At 44.4% G+C, this 23,111-nt stretch overlaps 1 protein-coding gene across 3 annotated transcripts; it reads left to right on the plus strand.

Moving 5' to 3' along the window:
- Positions 1-370: 370 nt before the first annotated feature.
- On the plus strand, positions 371-19,329 carry LOC103186159 (putative deoxyribonuclease TATDN3). 3 transcript variants are annotated; one of them, XM_042333461.1, is made up of 10 exons: positions 371-460; positions 5,794-5,826; positions 7,358-7,431; positions 11,074-11,158; positions 11,422-11,484; positions 13,653-13,762; positions 15,689-15,744; positions 16,658-16,770; positions 18,061-18,141; positions 19,042-19,329. In XM_042333461.1, exons 1-10 carry the CDS (start codon positions 395-397, stop codon positions 19,183-19,185), a joined length of 825 nt encoding a protein of 274 aa, XP_042189395.1. In that variant the 5' UTR covers positions 371-394; the 3' UTR covers positions 19,186-19,329. The 3 variants fall into 3 exon arrangements, with proteins under 3 accessions (XP_042189395.1, XP_042189396.1, XP_042189398.1); XM_042333462.1 differs by having other exon boundaries at positions 18,064-18,141; XM_042333464.1 differs by lacking the exons at positions 371-460; positions 5,794-5,826 and adding an exon at positions 6,792-6,986.
- The last annotated feature ends 3,782 nt before the right edge of the window (positions 19,330-23,111 follow it).

Here is a 23,111-nt window from a genome sequence, read left to right on the forward strand (position 1 = left end):
CGGCCGCTTCCGAGACGCGGGTGCGCGCGCTTTTTTTTTTGGGGGGGGTGGAGGGGGTGGGCTCCACTTCCTTCCGGTTTGGTGGGTGTCACCAGCAAATGCCTCCCCCCCCCTTCCCTGCCATCACACACACCCACACACCCACACACACACGTGCCCTGAGTGCTACAGCTGCTGCTGCTCCGGGTGGAAACCACACCCCCCGCCCCGCCGGAGCCTCGCACGAGAGTTCCGGCCCCGTCTGAAGAAAGATCAATCAATCGATTTAAAATAAAATGTCCGCCCGTGTGTGTGTTTTCATGTGTAGATATATATATATATTTTGAAAGGCAATCCCCCCCCACCACCACCACCACCCCCTCAGGAGAGGGGCGGGAAGGAGGCGGCGGCGGCGATGATGATGATGATGAGCGGCTGCGTGGACTGTCACTGCCACTTGGCAGCGCCCGACTTCACCACAGTAAGGACCAAACCCTCCCAAACGCTCCCCCCCCCCTCCAACCACCCCCAAAGCAGACAGTCACAGTCCAGCTGTCAGCCCGGTGTGCGGGATGTGTGGTGTCGACCGCGCCGACGGTCACCTTTCCCCCTCCATCCCCCTCCCTCCACCCATCCCCCCCTCTCTCCCCCATTCCCCCCCTCTCTCCACCCATTCCCCCTCTCTCCCCCCATTCCCCCCCTCTCTCCCCCCATTCCCCCCCCCTCTCTCCCCCTTCCCCCCCCCTCTCCCCCTTCCCCCCCTCTCTCCCCATTCCCCCTTCTCCCCCCATCCCCCCCCCCTCTCTCCCCCCATTCCCCCCCTCTCTCCCCCATTCCCCCCCTCTTCCCCCATTCCCCCCTCTCCCCCATCCCCCCTCTCCACCATTCGCCCCCCTCTCCACCCATTCCCCCCCTCTCCCCATCCCCCTTTCCATTCCCCCCTCTCCACCCATCCCCCTCTCCCCATTCCCCCCCTCTCCCCCATTCCCCCCCTCTCTCCCCCATTCCCCCCCTCTCTCCACCCATTCCCCCCCTCTCTCCACCCATTCCCCCCTCTCTCCACCCATTCCCCCCCTCTCTCCACCCATCCCCCCTCTCTCCCCCATCCCCCCCTCTCTCCACCCATCCCCCCCTCTCTCCCCCATTCCCCCCACTCTCCACCCATCCCCCCATGTCTCCCCCATTCCCCCCTCTCCACCCATTCCCCCCCTCTCCACCCATTCCCCCCCTCTCCCCCATCCCCCCCTCTCCACCATTCCCCCCCTCTCCCCCTTTCCACCCATTCCCCCCCATTCCCCCCACTTCCCCCCCAGGCTCGGCCTTGGGCTGCACCATTGTTGAGCGCTCTGGGTGGGGGGAGATATCACAGGGTATACGGTGACTGTGCATCTTGTGCGCCAAACGCGGCAGCCAATTGCGCACAGCGACGTCAGCCCACAGACAGTCGTGGGTTGAGTGATTATTATTATTGTTATATTTTGAGGGATTATTACCCCCAGAAAGCGATCCGCCAATCGGCTAACAACCAACCAGGTTCCTACTTACTGTTAGGTAAACAGAGGCCGTTTATTTTTATTTTGTTTTTGGTTGTACTGTATCCCAAGTTATTATTTCCTACAAAGAAGTCTAACACTTTCTGCTTCCACCGTGTTGTTGTTGTTGTTATTATTATAGCTCTCGTCTCTGACTCGGCAAAGGAGGTTTTGGGGGCACCCTTGGGGTTTGGCCAGGAAGTAAAATACATTTGTATCAGCCCCCAAAGTCAACCCAAATACTAGCCTTCCTCCTCCCTCCACCCCCAAAAAAAGGTAACAACAATAATAAAATCCTTGCATTTGACAACCACCACAACAACTCGCGCTTATAAAGCGCCCTCCGCGCAGGGCAGTGTCTCAGAGCGCTAAACAGTGGCGGAGCCTGACTCCGAGGGGAGGGGGCCGTAAGCACGGTCAAAGAGGAAGGTTTTCAGGTGGGACTTGAAAGAGGAGACGGGGGGGCAAGGCGGAGAGATTGAGGGAGAGTGTTCCAGAGTTTTGGGGCGCCAGTGGCTGTTGGCAAACCATAAATGAAATCGCAGCCGGCATTAATTAAAACTCTTGTGGTATTCTGACAGATGGAAAATCCCTCTTAACTCCCTTAAAAGTGTCCTTGGCAAGTTGCTGCCCCATTAGCGAATTGTCTGTGAATATTGTTAAGTACTTGGGAGATGTAATCAACAGCAATGCTGTGTATACACAGTAAGCAAAATACTTGATATCGTATTCCTGTTTGTGCTCCTGTTGATAATATGATAAGCACTGGAAGAGCAGTAGAGGTACATTTTTCCCTTGTTAGGAAACCGTTCACACGCCCACTTTGCAATGGAGTGCCCTCTGCTGCTGCACCTAAATATACCTCTCACATTGGATTTAGCACCTTTCACATCCGGAGCACAATTAAAAGCATTTGCAGGATTTATTGCAAAGTGTTGTGACTGTGTACCATTGGTGGGAGAGCCTTCAGCCACTCTGCCCCCAACCTCTGGAATTCCATCCCCCAGTCACTCCGCCTCGCCCCCTCCTTAGCCTCCTTCAAGTCCCACCTCAAGACCCTCCTCTTCGACCATGCCATCGGCCACCCCCCTTCCCCTCCCCTCCCTTATCCCCCCCCAACCCCAGCTCGGGTCTGAAATGCTATACTCTGTCCAGCGCCTCGGGACGTCATCCCGACGTGAAAGGCGCTATACGCATGTAATCTTGTTGTTGTTATTTTGTATTCAAACAAGGCAGCCAATTTACACATGGCAATATCCCGCAAACAGCCCTAAAGTGAGTGATCAGTTTCATCTCGGGAATTTTTCAGCATTCTTGAGGCACCCACCCTGGGTAAAGGGCATAATAAGTACTCTGTTTTGGTTGGCTAAGGCAGCATTCGCCGTTCTCTTTCTAAATAGTGCCATAGGATCTTCAGCATCCACCTAAATAGGCGGATGGGACCTTGGTTTAAGGTCTCAAGAGGATGACACCTCCATCAATGTGGACTCCTGTAGCTCAGTGGTTAGAGCACTCGCCTCACAAGCGAGAGACCTGGCTTCGATTCCCGGCAGGGGGCGAAACCTTGGGCAAGTTTCCTTACTCCACACGTCTGATAATAATCCCTCAAGAAAAAAAACAATAATAATTTGGTCACTCAATCCACGGCTGTTTGTGGGGACGCTGCTGTGCGCAATTGGCTGCCGCGTTTCACCCACAAATATACAGTCAGTTCACTTCACAGTATATTCTGTGAAGCGCTTTGAGATGTCTCGAAGACCTGATGAGGCGCAATATCAAGTGCCCAGGATTATTATTATTATTAATGCCGCACTGCTCCAGCATTGTATCAGTAATTCAGCCTGGACTGTGATTTCAAAGTCCCTGCTTTGGGACTTGAATCCAGATAGCCTTCTGGCTCAGAGAGTGCATCCAACTGAGCGAGCGAGTGCTACCAACAATGACACTTAATTGTTATATTGACGTTTGTCCAAAAGAGTGTACTCTCAACTAATAAATATTGACACAGTACTTTGAGGATTCAATTCACTGTTTCTAGTTGTGTACCCACTATCTCCCCTCAGTCTCAGTGCTGATTATATTACAATTGCTTTGTAGTTTCCTTTTGGTATGGGTAATGTTGCTTTTCGGGAGGGGGTTTGAAAAATATCTGATCAGGATTTAACTTTTCACACAAGATTAAAAATCTGTTTGTTTTGCCATTTTTTAAAAAAAAAAATAAATGACTTTGATGTGCACAGAAAGAGACGGAAGTCTTTTTTTTGTTATATCAGGCGACATTGTGTTGAGGAAGTACAGCTATCAATGTGCGTTTTGGATGGATGACTATTTCCATAATATAATCCATGGACTGATTGAATCTCCCATTCAGTGTGTTGTGTTGGGCGAGCCTTTACATTACAACAATGACTGCAGGATTTGCTAAAGGATGTGTAAATAGCACAGATCTTGCAGATGTGCCTTGGGGGGACTTTCCAGAACTCTGTCGGGATATGTTAATCTTCCCCTGAAGCACCTTACAGCAGTTTTCAGGCGTCGGCCTGGCTCTGTAGGTAGGACTCTTGCCTGCGTCAGAAGGTTAAGGGTTCGAGCCCCGCTTTGACACCCCAAGGCAGTGCTGGGGGTGTACTGCGTTGTTGGGGGTTGCTATTCTTTGGAACGAGACTATCAGTGAAGGGTCCTATCAGCCTGTTCAGATGGACTTTAAAGATCCCGTGTCACAATTTGAAAAGAGGAGGAAATTTCTCCTAATCCCTTGGCCCACATTCAGCCGAGAGCAGCTAAAAGGCTTCGAGTAGAACTAACTGCATTGGCACGCAGTTCTGATGAAGTCCTTTGATCATGGGGGGGATGCTGTGTGCCATGGCACATAAAAGACATTCCTGTACAATCGGAATCCTTGACATGAACTCCACTTTTTTTCTAAAATAGGCAACTCTTCTCCACCTTTTCCTGTCAGTCTGGTCACTGTCCTTTCTCCGGTGTTTATCTTGCTCAAAGGTACAAAAAAGGAATCTGCCACGGGTCCTCGAATACTCCTGTCTCCTGGGCTGACCAGCTCTGCTAATTTTCAGGTTACATGCTGTTTTCCTGAATTCACCCCAATTCCCCACAATAATATTACATGAATAAAGCTAAACAAGCATCAGTTTAGCATTATTAGTCCGGTAGTTTAGCGGTTAGAGCACCCGCCTCACAAGCGAGAGAACATTTGTTCGATTCCCGGCAGGCCGCAATGTTGGGGAAGTTTCCTTACTTCACACGCTTCTGTTTACCCAGCCGTAAGTAGGAACCCGGTTGTTAGTCGATTGGCAGATCGCTTTTTCTGGGGTAATACAAACAATATTATAATGATAATTTGGTCACTCAATCCACCACTGTTTGTGGGACACTGCTGTGTGCAATTGGCTGCCGCGTTTCGCCCACAATATATACGGTCAATTCACTTGACAGCATATTCTGTGAAGGGGCTTTGAAACGTCTTGAAGGCTTAATCAAACGCAACTATTATTATTATTCCTGTGACATGGATGCTAACCCATGAAATAAATATTAGCACAATTTTAAACTTTGAAAGATTATGATTTTGCCTAGTTGTCTTCTTTCTTTTCTATTCACCCTTGTTCTGTATTCTCTCTTCTTCACTATTTTCTCTGAACTATTTTACATTTTGAATTTACACTTGGTCTCCTCCCCACACCCTACTTCCGTTGTAACCTTGTTATCGTAATTTATTAAACATTAAAATATTGTCGACCTTTTATTATTTTTCTGCTTTGTGGGCCAAAAAGTAAAATGTTTCATTAGCTGAAAAACGTTTTTTGAAGCTCGGTTTGCAGCTAATGAAAAAGGCCACATTTGCATTCTTGATACGCCGCTTCTTTAAACTGAAATAAAATCAGGAAGTGAGAGTTTATCTAATCGCCCACAATCTGAGAGTGCCCAGTCAAAGCACCCGTGCTTGAAATCTTTTAATAATGAAACGTCAGACCTATTTCTTGCTTCAGACTCTCTTTCAATCGTTTAATTTTGGACATCCTTGCTTCAGATTTAGCTAAACGGTGCAGAGATTCATGGGCAGTTAACAAAAGTGCATGGGGGTGACCAGAAATGTGAAAGAAGTGTAGATAACTAGACATTTACAGACAATAAATTATATATATCATATATACCTCAGATTTTATATTATTGAGAACATTTTCTACTTGAACTGCAAAAGCTAATTTTGGTGAACTTTATTGCGCTATCAACATTCTTACTGACATTATCATCCCTATTTTAGGATATTGATGCAGTGATCGATCAAGCTAAGAAGGTACAGTAATCGTTTAAAATTAATCAATATTTCAACAACAAGTTGCATTTACATAGTGCCCTCAGGCGGAGTAGATTCTTGTGCGTTTGAACCATTTTCATCTTCCGAAAAATAGTAATCAATGTGTTCAACGTTGTCATAATCTTGTGAAGAAAGGATCTCACTTCTAACTAGGTTTGCTCTACATACAACAGCAACAAGTTGCATTCATATAGCACCCTTCACGCTGGATGGCGTCTCGGAGTTGTTAGTCGATTGGCGGATTGCTTTTCCAGGAGTAATGATCTCTTTAAAAAAAAATGTGGTCACTCAATCCACGACTGTTTGTGGGACGCTGCTGGGCACGATTGGCTGCGGTGTTTCACCCACAAAATATGCAGTCAATTCGCTTTACAGTATATTCTGTGAAGAGTTTGAGACGTCTCGAAGACCTGATAAGGGGCTATATCAAATGCAAGGATTACTATTATTATTTACAAGACTTATTTTGGATCCTCCACTAGAAGGAAAAAGTCATCCCTAGCTCTGCTTGTCAATTCTTGTGGTTTTGCTAAACACCTCAATCCAGTTGATCTTTAACCTCATCTCTAGGAACAGAACTCAGATTTATCCTGTCTTGTGTCGTAACTGAGCCTCTTTATCACAGCTACTGTATTAATCTGGTGACTAAACAAGTTATCGTGTATAGATCCTCCCACTATGTTGAAAGCAGCTAATTATCAAATAGCTGGTGAGCTGCTGGAAGGCCAGTGTGAACGTACACTCTTATATCCAAGGCTTGGTGTCTAACCTGATTGGAATACAGAGAAGTACGCAGCTGCTGCTGAAACTCTGCACTTCCAATTGGTGGAGTCAGGGTTCAATGGGTTGAGAAATGTGTCCGGATTATGGATGGTGAACATGCTCTCAGGAATTTCGTGCTTAGTTACGCTGCTCACCACCAGGCTTGCAATGAGTTTCTGGGACATGCACCTGGTGAGGGATCGCGTGTGCACTTGTTAGATGTTAAATCATCAACTCGTGACAATCCTCCCAGGGGGGAGGAGATATGCAAAATCTCCGTGCTGTTGAACTGGCTCGAAGGCAATTTGCCTGGCAATGGAATATCAAAATCAGGTAGATCCTCTTAGGGGGTCCTGGTGGTCCGGTTCCTGCGACAGGTGGGTCTGCAGTACACCAAAGCACAAGCAGCAGTTGAATACGCTGTGTTTAATTAGAGGGGCACCAGCATGTCTGTGGGTCAAGATTCCACCTCGCCTTTATTGCACGGATTTGTGGAAAATTGTTAAATTTGGTCTCTTATTTAAAGTTGTTTTCCCACTGTTCTTTAAAAAAAAAGAACCGGCTTCCAAATTAAGCCTGAATTAAAGAATTTTACACAGTTTTTCATAACCTTAAATTGTTGAGCCGGTCGACGTTACAGGCTGAAATGGGCGAAATTTGGGACTCGGCTTTGTACGAGGTGTAGCAGTGATACAAACGGCCTCTGCTGTTGTGAATGTATTTGCCATGGGTAAGATTTTCATTACAGGCCGGCATTCTCGCCCTCGTGGCTGTAGCCGAACATTCAGAAGAATTTGAAAGGCTAATGGAGCTTTCGGAGAAGTGAGTATCCAGTTGGCTTTTGAACATGTATACGAGCGCTTCGTGTGTGTGGCTCAATAGCTAAATGAGCAACACTGTCCGATATCATACAGACCAAGGAGGCACAGGGCGGGGTGGTGCTTCAGTTGTTGTTTTTGTTTTGCTCTGGGAACTGAGGGGACATATTGAGGATTTCATACAGCATCTGTACGACACCAACTGTGTTTCCCTGTGTGAAGTGCTTTGAGACGGTTTGACATTATAGATGCGATATGAAATGCAAGGATTATAATTATTTATTATGAAGCAAGACCATTAGAGTGAGGTCTGAGTGAGGCGCCCACCCCACCCCCCACGCGGCTCCATCCCCAATTGACATGTGCCTCCGCCGAGAGGCAAAGACTAGAAAATTGAAGGAAAATCCCTTCAAAACACTGCAAAAAAATTTTTCTCATTTCCTTCACCACGTGCTCAATTCAAGAGCAGTTCATGTTTCTTAAACAGTATTCGCCCCAACCCCCTTCCCTTTGTGTGCTCGCTGTGCATGTCTTCCTATTTAAATTTGAACTTAAGTGTCCTTCCTTAATATTTGTAGAAATATTTTTTTTTTAAAAAAAAGGTGTATTTGGCCAGATAAGCTTTTGAATCTATAACTTTACAAACCTAAGAGAAAGAGCGCGGTGTGAAACTATTTGGGCAACAGTTAGTGTTCAGTTCATGGCGGATGTGGTCAGCTCCATTTCGGCAAACGTTCGAGATTGAAATCTTTCCCAGAAATTTGCGAGTACAAAGAGATTGCTTAGAGACGGATATTTTTAGCAATGAAATTATTCACATTTTTATTTGAAATTCTCTCTGATGAATTTTGTAAAGTTTTAAATAAAACTATAACTTGATCTTGATTAAAATTTAAAAAGGCTGCAGTAAAGTTACGTTGATTGGTGGCGGTTGGCAAACGGCTGAACGTTCTGAGGCTTGGGCAAACTTACAATTATGATACAATAATACTTAATAATAATCTTTGCATTTGATATAGCGATTTTAATGTAATGATTCTAGACGTCTCAAAGCGGTTCACAGAATATGCTGTAAGGTGAATTGAATGTATATTGGTGGGTGAAATGTGGCAGCCAATGGCGCACAGCAGTGCCTAATTATTGTTTCTTTTCTTGAGGGATTATAATCAGGCGTGTGGGGTAAGGAAAGTTGCCCAGGGTTTTGCCCCCTGCCGGGAATCGAAGCCAGGTCTCTCGCTTGCGAGGCGAGCGCTCTAACCACTGAGCTACAGGAGTCCTCCAGATATATTTCTGGTCAGCACAAGACATGCTTATTGAGCAAGGACACAATATAGGGTTGAGACAAAGGAAGTCTTTGAGCCCAGCCCGTTTGATCCCACCCTTGCACGATAATAAACCTTTCCTTCCACCTTCCCATTGTAGCATCAAACTGCAGCTTAAATGAACCCAGTTTTGGCAATTGTTGACTCTCGGTAACAAAACTCTGCAGCTGGCACTCCTTCAAAAGAGCCTTTACAGACACAATGGGCTGAATGGCCTTCTTCTGTACTGTGAATTTCTGTGTTTCTAAAAGATTTCCAGATACGTGGGTTAAAAAACACAAGGGAAACTCCTGCTGAAAGAAAATGCGTAACTTGAGCAATCACACTTGATTCTCCACTCAAGGCGCTCTGGGCCGCTATATGGGGACGCTATATAAATGCAAGTTGTTGTTCGCTTGAACGATACCTTTGGGAAATCGCAAGAGATTTGGGGAAAGAAAGAAGTAATTTTGGAAAAAAAACTGCTTCAGAGCCCTGGTCAAAGTGACAAATGCCCATCTGCGACCATGGCTCCCTCTGCCTCCTTGTCCTCCTCGACCTTTCTGCTGCCTTCAACACCATCGACCACTCTATCCTCATCCTCCACTTCCCCTCTCACCTCAATCTTCATGACTCTGCCCTTGACTGGCTCAGATCGTACCTCTCACACCGTCTCCATTTCATCTCTACTAACGGTTTCTCCTCTAGCCCCCGCATCGTCTCGTGTGGTGTTCCTCAGGGCTCTGTCCTTGGTCCCTTCCTCTTCAATATCTGTATGCTCCCTCTTGGTGACATCATCCGCAGACATGGGGTCAACTTCCACGTGTATGCGGATGACACCCAACTCTACCTCTCTGCCTCCACCTTGACTCCAGGACCACTGCTGTCTGGATGAAATGTCTGTCAGACATCAAGTGCTGGATGAGAGCGAATGTCAACAAGACCGAGGCTCCTGATTGGTTTCTGTCAGCGCTCCTCACCTCAGGCGCTGACAGCATCACCATCCACGGATGCTCACTCCACCTTGCAAAGGCAGTCTGGAACCTTGGCGCCTTATTTGACCCTCAACTATCCTTTCTACCCCACATCCATGGCATGACCCGCTCTGCCTTCCCCCACCTCCGCAACTGTTACAACTCTCTGTGTGTAAAAAAAAATGTCCCCTCATCTTCCCTGGGGTTCTTTTGCCAATTATCTTGAATCTGTGTCCCCTGGTTATTGACCCCCCCCCCCCCCCACCGCCAGTGGAAACGGTCTCTCCCTATCTACTCTTATCAAAACCTCTCCGAATTTTTAATCTTTTTATCCATTTGTAGCAATGAATACTTACAAAATCGAATTGCAAAATATCAGAGCTGTATTACTCACAATGAAAACGTACACACGTGGGAATGAGACCGAGCTACTCAGTTAATCAATCTGACTGGAAACCCATCACCATGCTCGGGACTGGATTAAGCTTGATGGGGGCTCAGGGCTGTTGTAGTTTTGGGGGCCCCTCTTTGCATGTTCAATTCCTTCCCTTTACTGTTTTACCAACTCCTATGCCTGCAGCGATGTCAAAACACTCTTTTTCAATTTACCTTGAGAGAGACACACAGACTCACAAACAGAGACATACACAGACACAGACAGACACACAGTCAGATAGAGAGAGGAGAGATACATGCACGGAAACGGGGCTTCTCGTGCATGAGCAAAAGCGCTCTGACCTCCAGAGAAATCAATCTCAATCTCTCCGGACGTCAGAATGTTACAGAGACTGTGCCGTGCTCCCGATGCCCCCAGCAGCCCCTAAAGCCCCTGCATTAATCCAGCCACGACCAAGGCTCCAGAGTATCCAAACCAGGCTGAGAGTTCCACGTATGTATGCCACCTAGACAGGAGATTTCCCTGGGCCTGGAAAGGAATGTGCGCTCTCTTCCTCGATTAATCCACCCTGCTTAAGTAATTCCAGAGGGTATTAAGCACATTGTTTGAGAGCCAAGGCTTGGGGACCCCAGAGCGTGATTCAGGGTACTGCTGGACACCAAGCAGCTAAAATTGCTTAGCGTGCCCTTGCGAGCACGTTTTAGCAAGCTTCTCCACTCCTTGTCCAGCTCGGACCACTCTGCCCGTTAGGGCTTGACCTTGCAGAGTTAACAGGTAACTGAGTGGGAAAGAATATCTTCTCCCTCCAAATCCTGTGGATTGGCCAGTTGGCTGGTCTATCTGGAGTAACCTGATTAGTAATTGGAATCTGTTCCCTTTTGATAGTGGGGTTGTCGTTATTCCATGCTTTTCCGTTGATCAGCTAAAGTCACGTGCATTCCTTACCATTTTGTTTTTGTTTAATTTATTTTCAGATATTCTGGCTTTGTATTGCCATGTCTTGGTGTCCATCCAGTGCAGGTCGATCCATCAGGAGAACAGCGTAGTGCTACTCTACAGGTAACCTCAGAGGATGATCTTTCACCTGCAGAAGGGGTGCTCATTAAACATCAAGAATTCAGGCAAATTAAAACAATCTTATTTTTAATTAGAATGTACTGACAGGATTCTGTTACCATGACTTAAGCTGCTCTGACATTAATGTTGCCGCTTCTTGCACAGATTAACTACTTATTTAATATTTTAATCTTCTCTTTTAGAAACACATAAGCTGTATTATCAATTTCTTTTGGCTTATTTTCTTTTTTTTTTTCCTTTTCCAGGATCTGGAAGCTGCGCTACCATTAATAGAAAAATATAAGGAACGGTTACTGGCAATTGGCGAGGTAGGGTATATTTTTGTAACTTTCAACATTTAGGGTGTTTTGTGTTCACTTTGGTTACAAGGACAATTGTGTAACAATATTAGATCCACTAATAGTAAACTATCTTGACTGAAATAGAACAAAATGCATTTAACATTACATATCTTGCTACATCACATATAGGTGTGGATCCTTGACTGTCCAGCGCTTTGGGACATCCTCCTGACGTGAAAGGCGCTAAACAAATGTAATTTGTTGTTGTTGTATTGTATCAAACATGCGGTGCACCACCAAATACCGTGTGGAGCAATGGTACTCCCTATACAGACAGCCTTAAAGCAATTTGAAGCCAAATGTTCTGCTCCCTGCATCTCTGGGCCTCTTTTCATTACTTAAATGGTTGTGGAATATTAACCGAAGTGAAATTCAGTCCAGTTTCCTCTCTTACTTGCTGTTCAGCAGAAGAAGACAGGGGGATTGCTATTAATGCAGGACCATCAAACATTCATGAAGCAAATGACAGGGCCCTGTTAATTTAGAAGTATGGTTGAGTTCTTGCAATTGACAAAAGGCCATAATGGCATGATTTAATCGGTATATCAACGTGTGTAGACCCCAGGGCGGGGCATTCAGTGAACCACATCATTCCTGATTGCAACTCTGGACTATAACGTTGGTGGGAATCTCATCAAGAAATGAGTGAGTAACTGGTGTAGAGGTTGCATGATGGGGCATGTAGCCACTAAACATAAATTATTGAGTGACAGTGTTGAAGGATAAGTGAATCGGGCAGGTCTTAGGACTGAGTCACTGTTTTTTCTGTGAGCCATCAACTCCTTTATCTTATTCATATAAATGATTTTAGGTTGGGTTTCTTTAAAAAAAATAGTTAGGACAAGAAATAGGTTTATTATATAGAACAAACTATTATCTAGTGCTCAGCGATATACAAGATCTGAAATTCCACCGTGTCTCAGCATGCAAGACCATTTTGTCTTAAAGATTACTCAGAAATGTGAAAGCTTCTTAAATTTAGTCTTAACCGGGGGTCACAACCTTAAAATCAGAGGCAGCCCTATCGCACTGAGTTGAGGAAGAACTTCTTCACTCAAATGTATGGAACTCACTACCCCAAAGGGCTGTTAACGCTCAGTCCTTGAATATATTCAAGACTGAGATAGATAGATTTCTTATTGCAAAAGGGATTAAGGGATATGGGGATAAGGCAGGGTCAGGTTATTAGCTGGAGTTAGATTAGAAGATCAGCCATGATTGAATGGCTGGGCAGGCTCGAAGGGCCGAATGGCCTCCTCCTGCTCCTACGTGTTATGTTAAAATGTAAGCCAGTTTTCCATGCATTTAAAAAATGAACAGCTTCCAGTTTAAGACTCAATTCTGGATTTTTTCAAAGTCTTCAATTTTAAGACTAAAACTGTAAAGTAGAATCAGGGGAATGTTTAAAAGAAATGGACAGATTCTTGTGTGGTAGATGTATTAAAGGCTAATGCGAAAGGGCAGGGCATTGGGATTAACGTTTCGCCCACAAAATATATGGTCAATTCACTTTGCGGTATATTCTGTGAAGCGCTTTGAGAATTCTTGAAGACGTGATAAGGCGCTATGTCAAATGCATGGATTATTATTGAAAGATCTAACTAGATCTAATAACTAGATCTAACTAGATCTAATAAAGTGGTGGAACTGCTGTTTTTTGTTTTCCCATGTTCCCACAACTAGCTGGAATTTCAGACCTCTGACTTATACCGCAGTTTATTCATGTTCATGGTGGGCGTAGGTCATCAGAGCATTGATAGGCCATGGGGTGGTGTAATGTGCGTTTGCACATAATGTGCAATCCCCATTCCTGCTACAAACCCAAACTCAGACGTTTTGCCAGAATTTACCACATTACAAATGCGGCTTCTGAACTGCAACCCCCTCCCCCCCCCAACGGCCCCAGTATTAAAACCTGTGCTTATTTTGTTTTGTTTTTTTAAACAGCATTACTTTCTTTTCTTTCCAAAGCGTTACCTCCAGAAAAACACAATAGGCATTCCACTGCAGATATTGAAAGACTGACATTTTTTGTGTAATTGTATACAGTATATCAGTATGAAATACATGGGTAGATCAAGTACATAATAAAATATTAAACATTCCCTCACAATGGGTCTCTGATTTTTCTTTAGGTTGGATTGGATTTCACCCCTCGATTCGCAAGCACCGATGCTCAGAAGAATGAACAGAGACAGGTCCTCATCAGACAAATTGAAATAGCAAAGCAGCTGGATTTACCTTTGTAATTTACCTTTAACTATAGGTGTCGTGATATCTAATCATGAGACTAAGAAGTGTTGTGTTTTTGCTCCTTATTTTCTCCACCTCTGCCAACTCTTCTGAAGCTGTTATGACTGATGTTTGTTAATTCTGGGGTATTGTTCCACAGGGGCCAGGTATCTTCCCGTTCCTTTCCAATATTCATGTGTCAGCATGACTAATTGTTATGGTAAAAAATTAGATTGGTCAATATAATTACTAATATTGTACTTTATGAAACAACTGCATGCATTCAGGTTTCAGCCTGCCTCAGTTGGTAGCATTCTAGCCTCTGAGTGAGACGGTTGTGGGTTCAAGTACCTAGGCAGAGACAAAAGAGCTATTGGTTCACCCATACCTCTTGTAACCCCCTCTATGGTTTGACAATGTCTGTTTAAAGTATATTGGGTGTGATATTCGTTTTAAATTGATATTAAGAAGAGTTACTGTATGTCCCCCGACAGTTGTTTCAAATTAAATCTCAATAAATAAGCAAGCAAGCAAGCAAGCAAAAATAATAATAATTGGTCACTCAACCCACGACTGTTTGTGGGACGCTGCTGTGCACAATTGCCTGCCACGTTTTGCCCACAAACTATACAGTCAATTCACTTTACAGAATATTCGGTGAAGCGCTTTGAGACATTTCGAAGATGTAATAAGGCGCTGTATCAAATGCAAGGATTATTATTATTATTGGGTGTGACGTTCTTTTTAAATTTATATTAAAAAGAGTTTCTGTGCGTTGGCAGACAGGCGTTTCAGATTAAATCTCAAGAATTCTGTTTTGCACGCTTGTGGTTTCTGATATGTTCATTAGGTCAGGGTGTCAAGGGGTACGGGGCAAGGCCAGGTCATTGGAGCTGAGATGCAAATCAGCCTTGATCTTAGAATGGCAGAACAAACTCGAGGGACTAAATGGCCTCCTCTTGTTTCCGTGTTTCTATGTGGTTCCTGAATGCTTACTAAACGGCATGGCTGCGTTGCTCATTGTATGACACCTATTCAGGACATGCAGGTTCTGCAATCATGGTAAGTGAGCTTTTCAAATGGAAATTATTGTTGATATATTGTGCACCACCACCTTCTGTCAATATTTAATCGGAACACAACATGAAGGTGACAGACCAGACCATACTTTGGGAGGCAAGGGGAGAGAGGAGACATTATAGTATTCTGTGTTCCTGTGTACTCACCTGGTATTGAATTCTCTCAGTTTGGACTCCTTGCAGGGATGCACAGGATTTCCTGACAGTTCACTGGCAAGCTGCTGTCACTGTTCTTAGCTGAGCTAGTTCCATCTCTGTATTTTACGATACAATTTTTTAAAATGTGTACAAAGCGCCTTTCATGTCAGGAGAATATCCCAAAGGGCCTAAAGGTACTGGCGGGCACCCGAGCTGGGAACTGCGGAACTGCGGGATGGGAAGCAAAGATAACTAATCGTGTGGTCATGCATATAATAATAATAATAATCCTTGCATTTGATGAAGCGCCTTATCATGTCTTCTAGACGTCTCAAAGCGCTTCAGAGGATAGACTGTAAAGTGAATTGACTGTATATATTGTGGGCGAAATGCAGCTGCCAATTACGCACAGCAGCGTCCCACAAATAGTGGATTGAAGTGACCAATTTATTATTTTTTTTACACAAATCTGGAAGTTGCTCCATACGGGCGGGATCAAATTAAAAACACAATGACTAAATCTAGACCTGGCAGAGATATTTATGTTCAGAATACCTGGCTGGGAATGGTATGTAAAAGACAGCGGCCGTAATATTCCCTCTGCAGCAATGTCCCCCTTTAAGAATTGATTAGGAACGAAAGCTTTTCAAACCTATCCAATTAATTATTCAGTCTAATACCGAGTTGTATTGCGCTGATCTCTTGGCTCTTTCCTTTTACAGAAACGTTCATTCTCGATCTGCTGGACGCCCAACAATTAAACTTCTAAAAGAACAAGGTCTGGGGTTTCAGTTTCTTGTTTTCAATTTGATTTATAGCAACCCTTACATTGGGGCTGGAGAGATGGAGTAGGAACCACGGTATTAGAATCGATGGTTCTAAGTTCATAGTATGGATCAAGACCGTATTTTGAAATTAGAATCGTAGCATTGTGTTCAGAACCAACATCGGCCCTGTTTAGTTTCACTCCCCTGCCTTTTCCTCATACCCATTTTTATTTTTTATTTTCAGATACAGTTAATTCATTTTTACAAATTGTTGTAGATGTCAAATCAACCACTGTTTTTTGGTTGGACCCATTCATTAATTGGGGGGTGTGGGGTGGGGGGGAAGAGAAGAGGTGACAAAGCCCAAGCTTTCACCCATCGTAAGTTCATGGGCACCATTTCATGAGGTGATGAACACATATCACAAGCACATTCTTATTCCTCTGGTAAGAATTGAGGTCCTATTCATTTGGAAAACAGATGCTAAATTGGATAGCGTGATGTTGTGGAGCAGTTGTACTCCCTGTAGCACGTTTGCCACTGTATTCAAAACATCATTGCCATTCAAATATTGAAGACCAAATTATTTGCATCCACTGATTCTTTCGGCTGATAAAACAGCAATGTAATGTTGAAGTGCTCTAGTACGTTACCCTGCGTGGGGAGTGCTATATAAATGCAAGTTGCTGTTGTCATCGTGGCGTCTTTCGTGGTTCACGTAAACCCAGCCCCCTGGCACAAGTTGGTCTATCGTATTGCTGCAGGACAAGAGCATAAATGACATGAATTATGAATGGCAGAGATAAATTGCCATGGGGGAATCTGAAAATATGCAGGATCAAATTACTGGTGCAACGGCTGCTTTGTTTACAAAATATTGGACGATCTGTAATGGACTATAGCGAAGGTTGTCTTGTGTTCCAGGTGCTGAGAGAGTTCTGCTTCATGCTTTTGACGGGAAACCTTCAGTGGCTATGGAAGCGGTGAAAGCTGGATTTTTCTTTTCAATTCCACCCTCTATTATAAGAAGTGAACAGGTTAGACTAAACGCTGTAACAATATTCATTAGGTGTGTCGAAATTTAGTAATGAAAGCCCTTTTGATAACCCAGAGTTTTCTTATTAAGTTTCAGTACTGTAGTCCCCAAATTCAACCTACTCTTATCCTGTCAAACCATTTTGTATTGAAATTTTAAGCTGCTGCAAACCTGGAAAATCCTTCAATCCAGTTTTAATTTGGAAGCCAATTTCTTTTTTTTAAAGAACTGTGGGAATCGGACTTTGAAATTGAGATTGAATTTAAGAAATTGTAATATTGCTCTTTGTCTGACTTTACACATGAAGAATGTGGACGAGATACCCGAGGCTTCATGGAAGCACTGATGAATTTTAAAAACAAATCACATTGCAGACCTTCAGATGAAACGTTAAACCAAGTCTGCCTGTTCAGGTGGAGGTTAAAGATCCTGTGGCGCTATTCAAAAAGAGGAGTTTCTCCTGGTCTCCGAGCCAACAAAACTCAAATTGTGTTTTCACTTTATGGTTGTTTGTGAGACATTGCTGCGCGCAAATTGGCTGCTTCATTTACCCCCCAAAACAGTCACTAAACATCAATTACCTGTGAAGTGCATTGAGACGATTTGATGTTTCCAAATGCAAAGATTAATGCTATTTAATTGTTTTCGTATAGTGCAGAAGTCATGTTTTGAGATTAGGGTTTAATTCTCAAGATTCATTGCATTAATCGCATCTGGCACAGCACAAATAATATAATAATAAGCCTTACATTTTACACAGTGCTTTATCATTCTTCAAGGGGTCTGAAAGCGTTTCACAAGATTTACTGTAAAGCGTAGTAACTGTATATTTCGTAGAAAAAAGCTGCAGCCAATTTGGAGCCAGCAGTGCCATAAAGCAAACAATCAATTTTATCTGGGGGATTAAAAACTCCTTTCTCTTTTCAAATCATGCCATGAGATCTTTAATGTCCACCTGAACAGGCAGACCTTGTTTTAACATCTTAATTGAAGGACGGCACCAGCAACAATGCAATGCTCCTCCAGCCCTGCACTGACTGGCGTGGCAGCTAGGACTATGTGAGTTTATACAACATTCTGACTCGGAGGCTACCAACTGCAGGGCTGACTGGTATCACACGTCAACAAGTCCAAAGACTGTCGAGAAAATGTTTTACATGTGATTTACTTCACAAAATGTTCTGATGAACTGACTGACTTGTTCTCTCTACGAAGAAAGATCTTGAAAGGTATCGCTTAATGTGAAAATGTGATCTGAAGGCAGACTAACCTTTGTACTGTTTTACCCAAGAAGCAGAAACTGGTGAAACAGCTGCCATTGGAGTCCATGTGCCTGGAGACAGACTCTCCTGCATTAGGGCCAGTAAAACAGGTAAATCTCAATGTAACATTCTCCGTCAGGTAAGACTTTTGTGCATCCAAGGTCTATCATTCATAGTTCGAGGCCAGCAGTAACGCAGAGTCAGTAGTACTATTAAAAAAAATGGGTGAAAACATGGGAGGTGGGTGAAAGAGGCCTCATTCATCCAGTATTTACACAAACTTATCTCCCACCCCCATCAACGTGGGCTCACAGTTGGTTGAAGCGCATTGATACGTCTTGCTGATGTAAAAGGTGCTATATAAAGTATTGTTATCAGTTTAACAACTTGCAGATTGGGTATAGGTTGTGGGATCAAGTGCAGTGGGGACTTTCAACTCACAGTCTCGGGTGACACTAATACAGTGTTGCAGGAACTACTATTTCGCTGGAGTATATTAATCTGAGACTTTGCCGACTGTCCAGCTGGACGTTAAAGATCCCATGGCACTATTCAAAAATGTAGAGAATTTCTCCTGACGCCCTACAAAATTGGTCAATCACTTTATGGCATATTGGTGTGCAAATTGGTTGCAGTTTTTACCCATACATACCCAGTCATGACACTTTACAGTAGAATTGAGTGAAGCATTTTGAGACGTCTTTCCAACATGGAAGGCGCTACGAGGATTAACATTATTTGTTATCGGTGAGATATTTTGAGCTACTCTTGAGATTTTTATATTTCTACGTTATAATTCTAGCCCATGAGCGCGACATTTTAATCGTTCAGTTCTAATCAGTGGAAACTGCAGTTTTAGAGGGAAGGGAGAAGATCTTAAGTTATTCTCTTTAGAGAAACATTAAAGTATATTTCTCTATTTATTGTTTCTTGATTTGTGCCCTTCATTATCTCCTGTAACTTGCTCTATTGTGACAAGGGTCACTGAAACACTCTTTGTCGTTTTGCAGGTGAGAAACGAGCCTAAGAACGTATTGGTCTCCTGTCAGTACATCGCCCAGGTTAAAGGGATTCCAGTGGAGAAAGTTATGGAAGTCACAACACAGAACGCGTTCAGACTGTTCCCAAAGCTCCAGAAACTCATGCGGCTGTAACAAGGATCACTCTGCTAAACCAAGAGTGGTCTTGGAGACTTTAGTCGATTGAAAACAAATGTTGCTCTTTATTTTCAAAATATTTAGGTTCAGTTCAATTAAAAAAAAACAGCAAATATGTGCAATGTTGCATTACTCTCGGAATGTTTTGCCGTTTGGTTTCTTTCCACAAGATTTTACCCACAGACAGTTTTATTGGTCCTTAAAGTCCCAGGCATTTATTATGTTAACTATGTTTATATATTGCGAAAATTATTTTAAAATAATTTTGTAACTGTATTTATTTGGGTTGCAAAGACTCTGTTGTAATGATAATAGTAAGTGCTATTCCATCAAACCATCAGAAGGATAAACTAACCTGCCTCATGACTGTCTAAACCCGCTCATGAAATTCTACAACCAACCTTCATTTTCAAGATAATGGCCTTAAATATATAAAACCTTTATATTTAATAGACCCCTTTTCATTCATAAAATGATCCTTGCATTTGTTATATTGCCTTTTCACATCAGGAGGGCGTCTCAATGTGCTGTAGGGTGCAGTGGCTGGTGTTTTGTGAATGAATGTACTATGGCACATTCAAAATCCCATATCAAATAACTATTCTGTCCACATTATCTCCACTCCCTCAGCATCAGTGACATTCCTGCAGAATAATGTTGGGACGCTTTGTGGGGGGGGAGTCAATTTAATTGTATACTCACTCATACTGCCCACAGTTAAGTAGTCGAAATGCGAATATTCTGGTGACATCCAGAGTCAACAAACTGGAACTGATAAAAAGTAATGCAATCCCAATCCCTGCAGCATTTGGTTCTGTTTTCTCTTGGGGTTGTCTCTCCTTCGCGGGGGGCGGGGGAGTCTATGATCAGAACAACATCAACGCTTAAACTCCTGCAGCAACCCCCAATTCTTTTGTGTGTCAGCTTTCATTTCAGTGATCAGTGAATCGCGCCTTTGGTCACCTTCCTCCCCTTCCCCCCAGATCGGTCCCGGGATCCGTTACTGTGAAGCGCTCTGAGATGCTGTCCAGCGTGGAGGACGCTATATAAATCCAAATTGTTGTTGTTGGATGATTGGCAGAGTCACTAAAGCAAATCGCTTGCTGCCCAGTTGAGTGTCATTAAAAGGTTGCAAGGGTTAAAAGAGAATGTTTTAATATTTACCTGATATATAGGTTTATTTACATGCAACGGAGAGGCACACACTAGCCCTTGAAGTAGGTTCTGCTTCAGCCCAGTTTAAACAAAGCAGAGACACGCTTAACTGAACCATCACTGTCACAGCTCAATCAGACATAGAGAAGCAGCTGTTCATAGCAATGAGGAGCATTTTCATATCGAGTTGCATGTAAATGGAGGCCGCGTGAGTGGTGAATTGCCACTGCCACATCTAACCCCAGGAGCTTGAGCGAGTGAGTTTAACCATCAGGTCTGAGCCCAGCAGTCCTTTGCAGTGAACAGTATCTCTTCCCTTTTGATCCAAGTTCTACAACGGAACATAGGAAGTAGGAGCAGGAGTAGACCATTCGGCCCCTCGAGCCGGCCCCGCCATTGAATAAGATCATGGCTGATCTTCTAACCCAACTCCATCTCCCCGCCTTATCCCCATATCCCTTAATCTCTCTGTCCTTTAGAAACCTATCAACCTCAGTCTTGAAGATGTTCAAGGACTGAGCATCTACAGCCTTCTGGGGTGGAGAATCCCATAAAGTCACTGCCTTCTGAGTGTAGAAGTGTTTCCTCAACTCTGTTCGAAAAGGTTCTACCCCCCCCCCCACGCGGCAGCATTAAACTGCAGCAAAGAAACCTCACCTGGATCCACAGTGCAGGGCAGCAGTTCAAGAGATGTGCAGAAGAAAACATCAAGGACATTTCCCCAAAACCTCCAGTATACACCAAAAAATTAAAGAGGGGTTAAAAAAAAAGTCGAGACATATTCTCCCAGGGCCCCCACCACCCCCCACCCCCCCCCCCCCTCCACACACACATTTTTCCCATGCTCTCCCAAAGCTTTAATAATTATAATCGTCGCATTTGATATAGCGCTTTATCACATCAGTGAGTCACTCCCAAAGCGCTTCACAGAATATACCTTAAGGTGAATTTGACCGTATGCTATTGTGGGCGAAATTGCGCACAGCAGCGTCCCACAAACACTCGTGGATCGAAGTGACCAATTTTTTTTACGCTATTACCCAGATATGTTTTTATCTGTGTAATAGTGTAAAAATCACCAGGGGTCTAACCCATGCCGAAAACCACCATCGCGCTTAAGAGCGGTGGCGGGACCTGGTATAAAGGAAATTGGGAGATTTCCCGACTGCTCCAGTGAATGGCTCCCGATGCTCGCCCTGTGCAGCCTAGTTCACAAGTTCCGTTTAAACATACGGATGTTTTACCGCAATCAGAGCCCCCATGAACTGGATCCCCCGCAAATCAGCTCCCACTCCCCCCCCCCCCACCCCCCCTCCCCGGCCCCCGCCACACACACACACACACACACACACACTTTTCCATGACAGTCACAAGCGCTATTGGGGAGCTGGTCGGCTACTGCTTAAAGGGCGTCCAAATCAGACTAAGTGAATGCCACCTACACGTGACATTCCTGTGTAATGGAATGGAATGTACCCTCTCTCCCTGGAGGAACGCCACTCTGCTTACCTAAGGCTGAAGAAAAATACTCGCGGCTTGGCGAGAGCCAAGGCTCGGTGATCCCAGTTGTGTGCGTTGGGGTTTAAGCAGCTGAAACCACGTGCCGATGGGGAAAGGGGGAATGGCTCCTCCATTTATCATCCCCTGCGACCCAGCTAAGCATTTCGTGTATAAGGATGACGTGCTCTGGTCAGATTGCTCAACGTGCAATCCTTTTAGTCGATCAAATACAGCATATGTGGGTTTGCACTTTTTCTGAAAGAATGTATTTGTTTCTTACAGGACGTGAGCGAAGTGACTGAGAGAGCCAAGCAGGCAAGTTACATTTGCATCATTACAACACACTTTTGTACTTGCAACAAAATAATTTTTCCCACAGTTTTGTCTGTAACAGCCAGGCCTTACAGAACAAAATCCCGTGGTTTTAAGGGCCGAATTAAAATTTTGTATCAGGTTGGGAGCAACAACACACACAGTCACTCCACTTTAAAATATATCCCGTGTACTCTTTGGGACGTCCTCCTGATAAGAAAGGCGATGCCACAAATGTAAGGATTACGATTATCGTTCTTAGTATTAGCAACAATAACAAAATTACATTCGTATAAATATATTTGTATGTGTTCCAAGGCGCTGGGCAATCAGTGTTTCGGACCTGGGCCGGGGGGTTGGGATTGGGGAAAGTGGTTGAAGAGGAGGATCTTGAAGCAGGCAAGGGAGCTGGGCGAGGCGGAGGGACTGCGGGATGGAGTTCCAGAGGGTGGGGGCAGAGTGGCTGAAGGCCCGCCCGCCAATGGTGGGGTGGAAGAGGTGGGGGACGTGAAGCAGGCTGAGCGGATGAGCGGAGGGAGGGAGCGAGCAGGATAATAATAATAATCCTTGCATTTGATATGGCGCTTTTCACGTCGGGAGGACGTCCCAAAGCGCTTCACAGAACACACTGTAAAGTGAATTGACTGTATATTTGTGGGCGAACGCGGCAGCCAATTGCGCACAGCAATGTCCCACAAACAGTCGTAGATTGAAAATGACCAATTTATTATTGTTTTGGGTTTTGGAGGGATTATTATTAGGCTCTGTGTGGAGTAAGGAAACTTGCCCAAGGTTTCGCCCTCTGCCTGGAATTGAACTCAGGTCTCTCGCTTGCAAAGCGAGTGCTCTAACCACTGAGCTGCAGGACTCCACAGGATGGTAGGGGGTTTAGGATGTCGCAGAGGGCATCAGAGTTCTGGATGATCTGCAGCCTATGGAGGGAGGAGTTGAGAAGG

Source organism: Callorhinchus milii, unplaced genomic scaffold, assembly GCF_018977255.1.
Source record: "Callorhinchus milii isolate IMCB2004 unplaced genomic scaffold, IMCB_Cmil_1.0 Scaffold3, whole genome shotgun sequence".
NCBI classification, from domain to species: Eukaryota; Metazoa; Chordata; class Chondrichthyes; order Chimaeriformes; family Callorhinchidae; genus Callorhinchus; species Callorhinchus milii.

Excerpts from the sequence above, each read along its gene's own strand:
- LOC103186159 (XM_042333461.1), top strand. The coding sequence starts at position 395 with ATGATGATGATGATGAGCGGCTGCGTGGACTGTCACTGCCACTTGGCA. Across the intron at positions 15,745-16,657 it reads TAAACTTCTAAAAGAACAAG|GTGCTGAGAGAGTTCTGCTT; the intron begins GTCTGGGGTTTC and ends CTTGTGTTCCAG. Across the intron at positions 16,771-18,060 it reads CTATTATAAGAAGTGAACAG|AAGCAGAAACTGGTGAAACA; the intron begins GTTAGACTAAAC and ends GTTTTACCCAAG.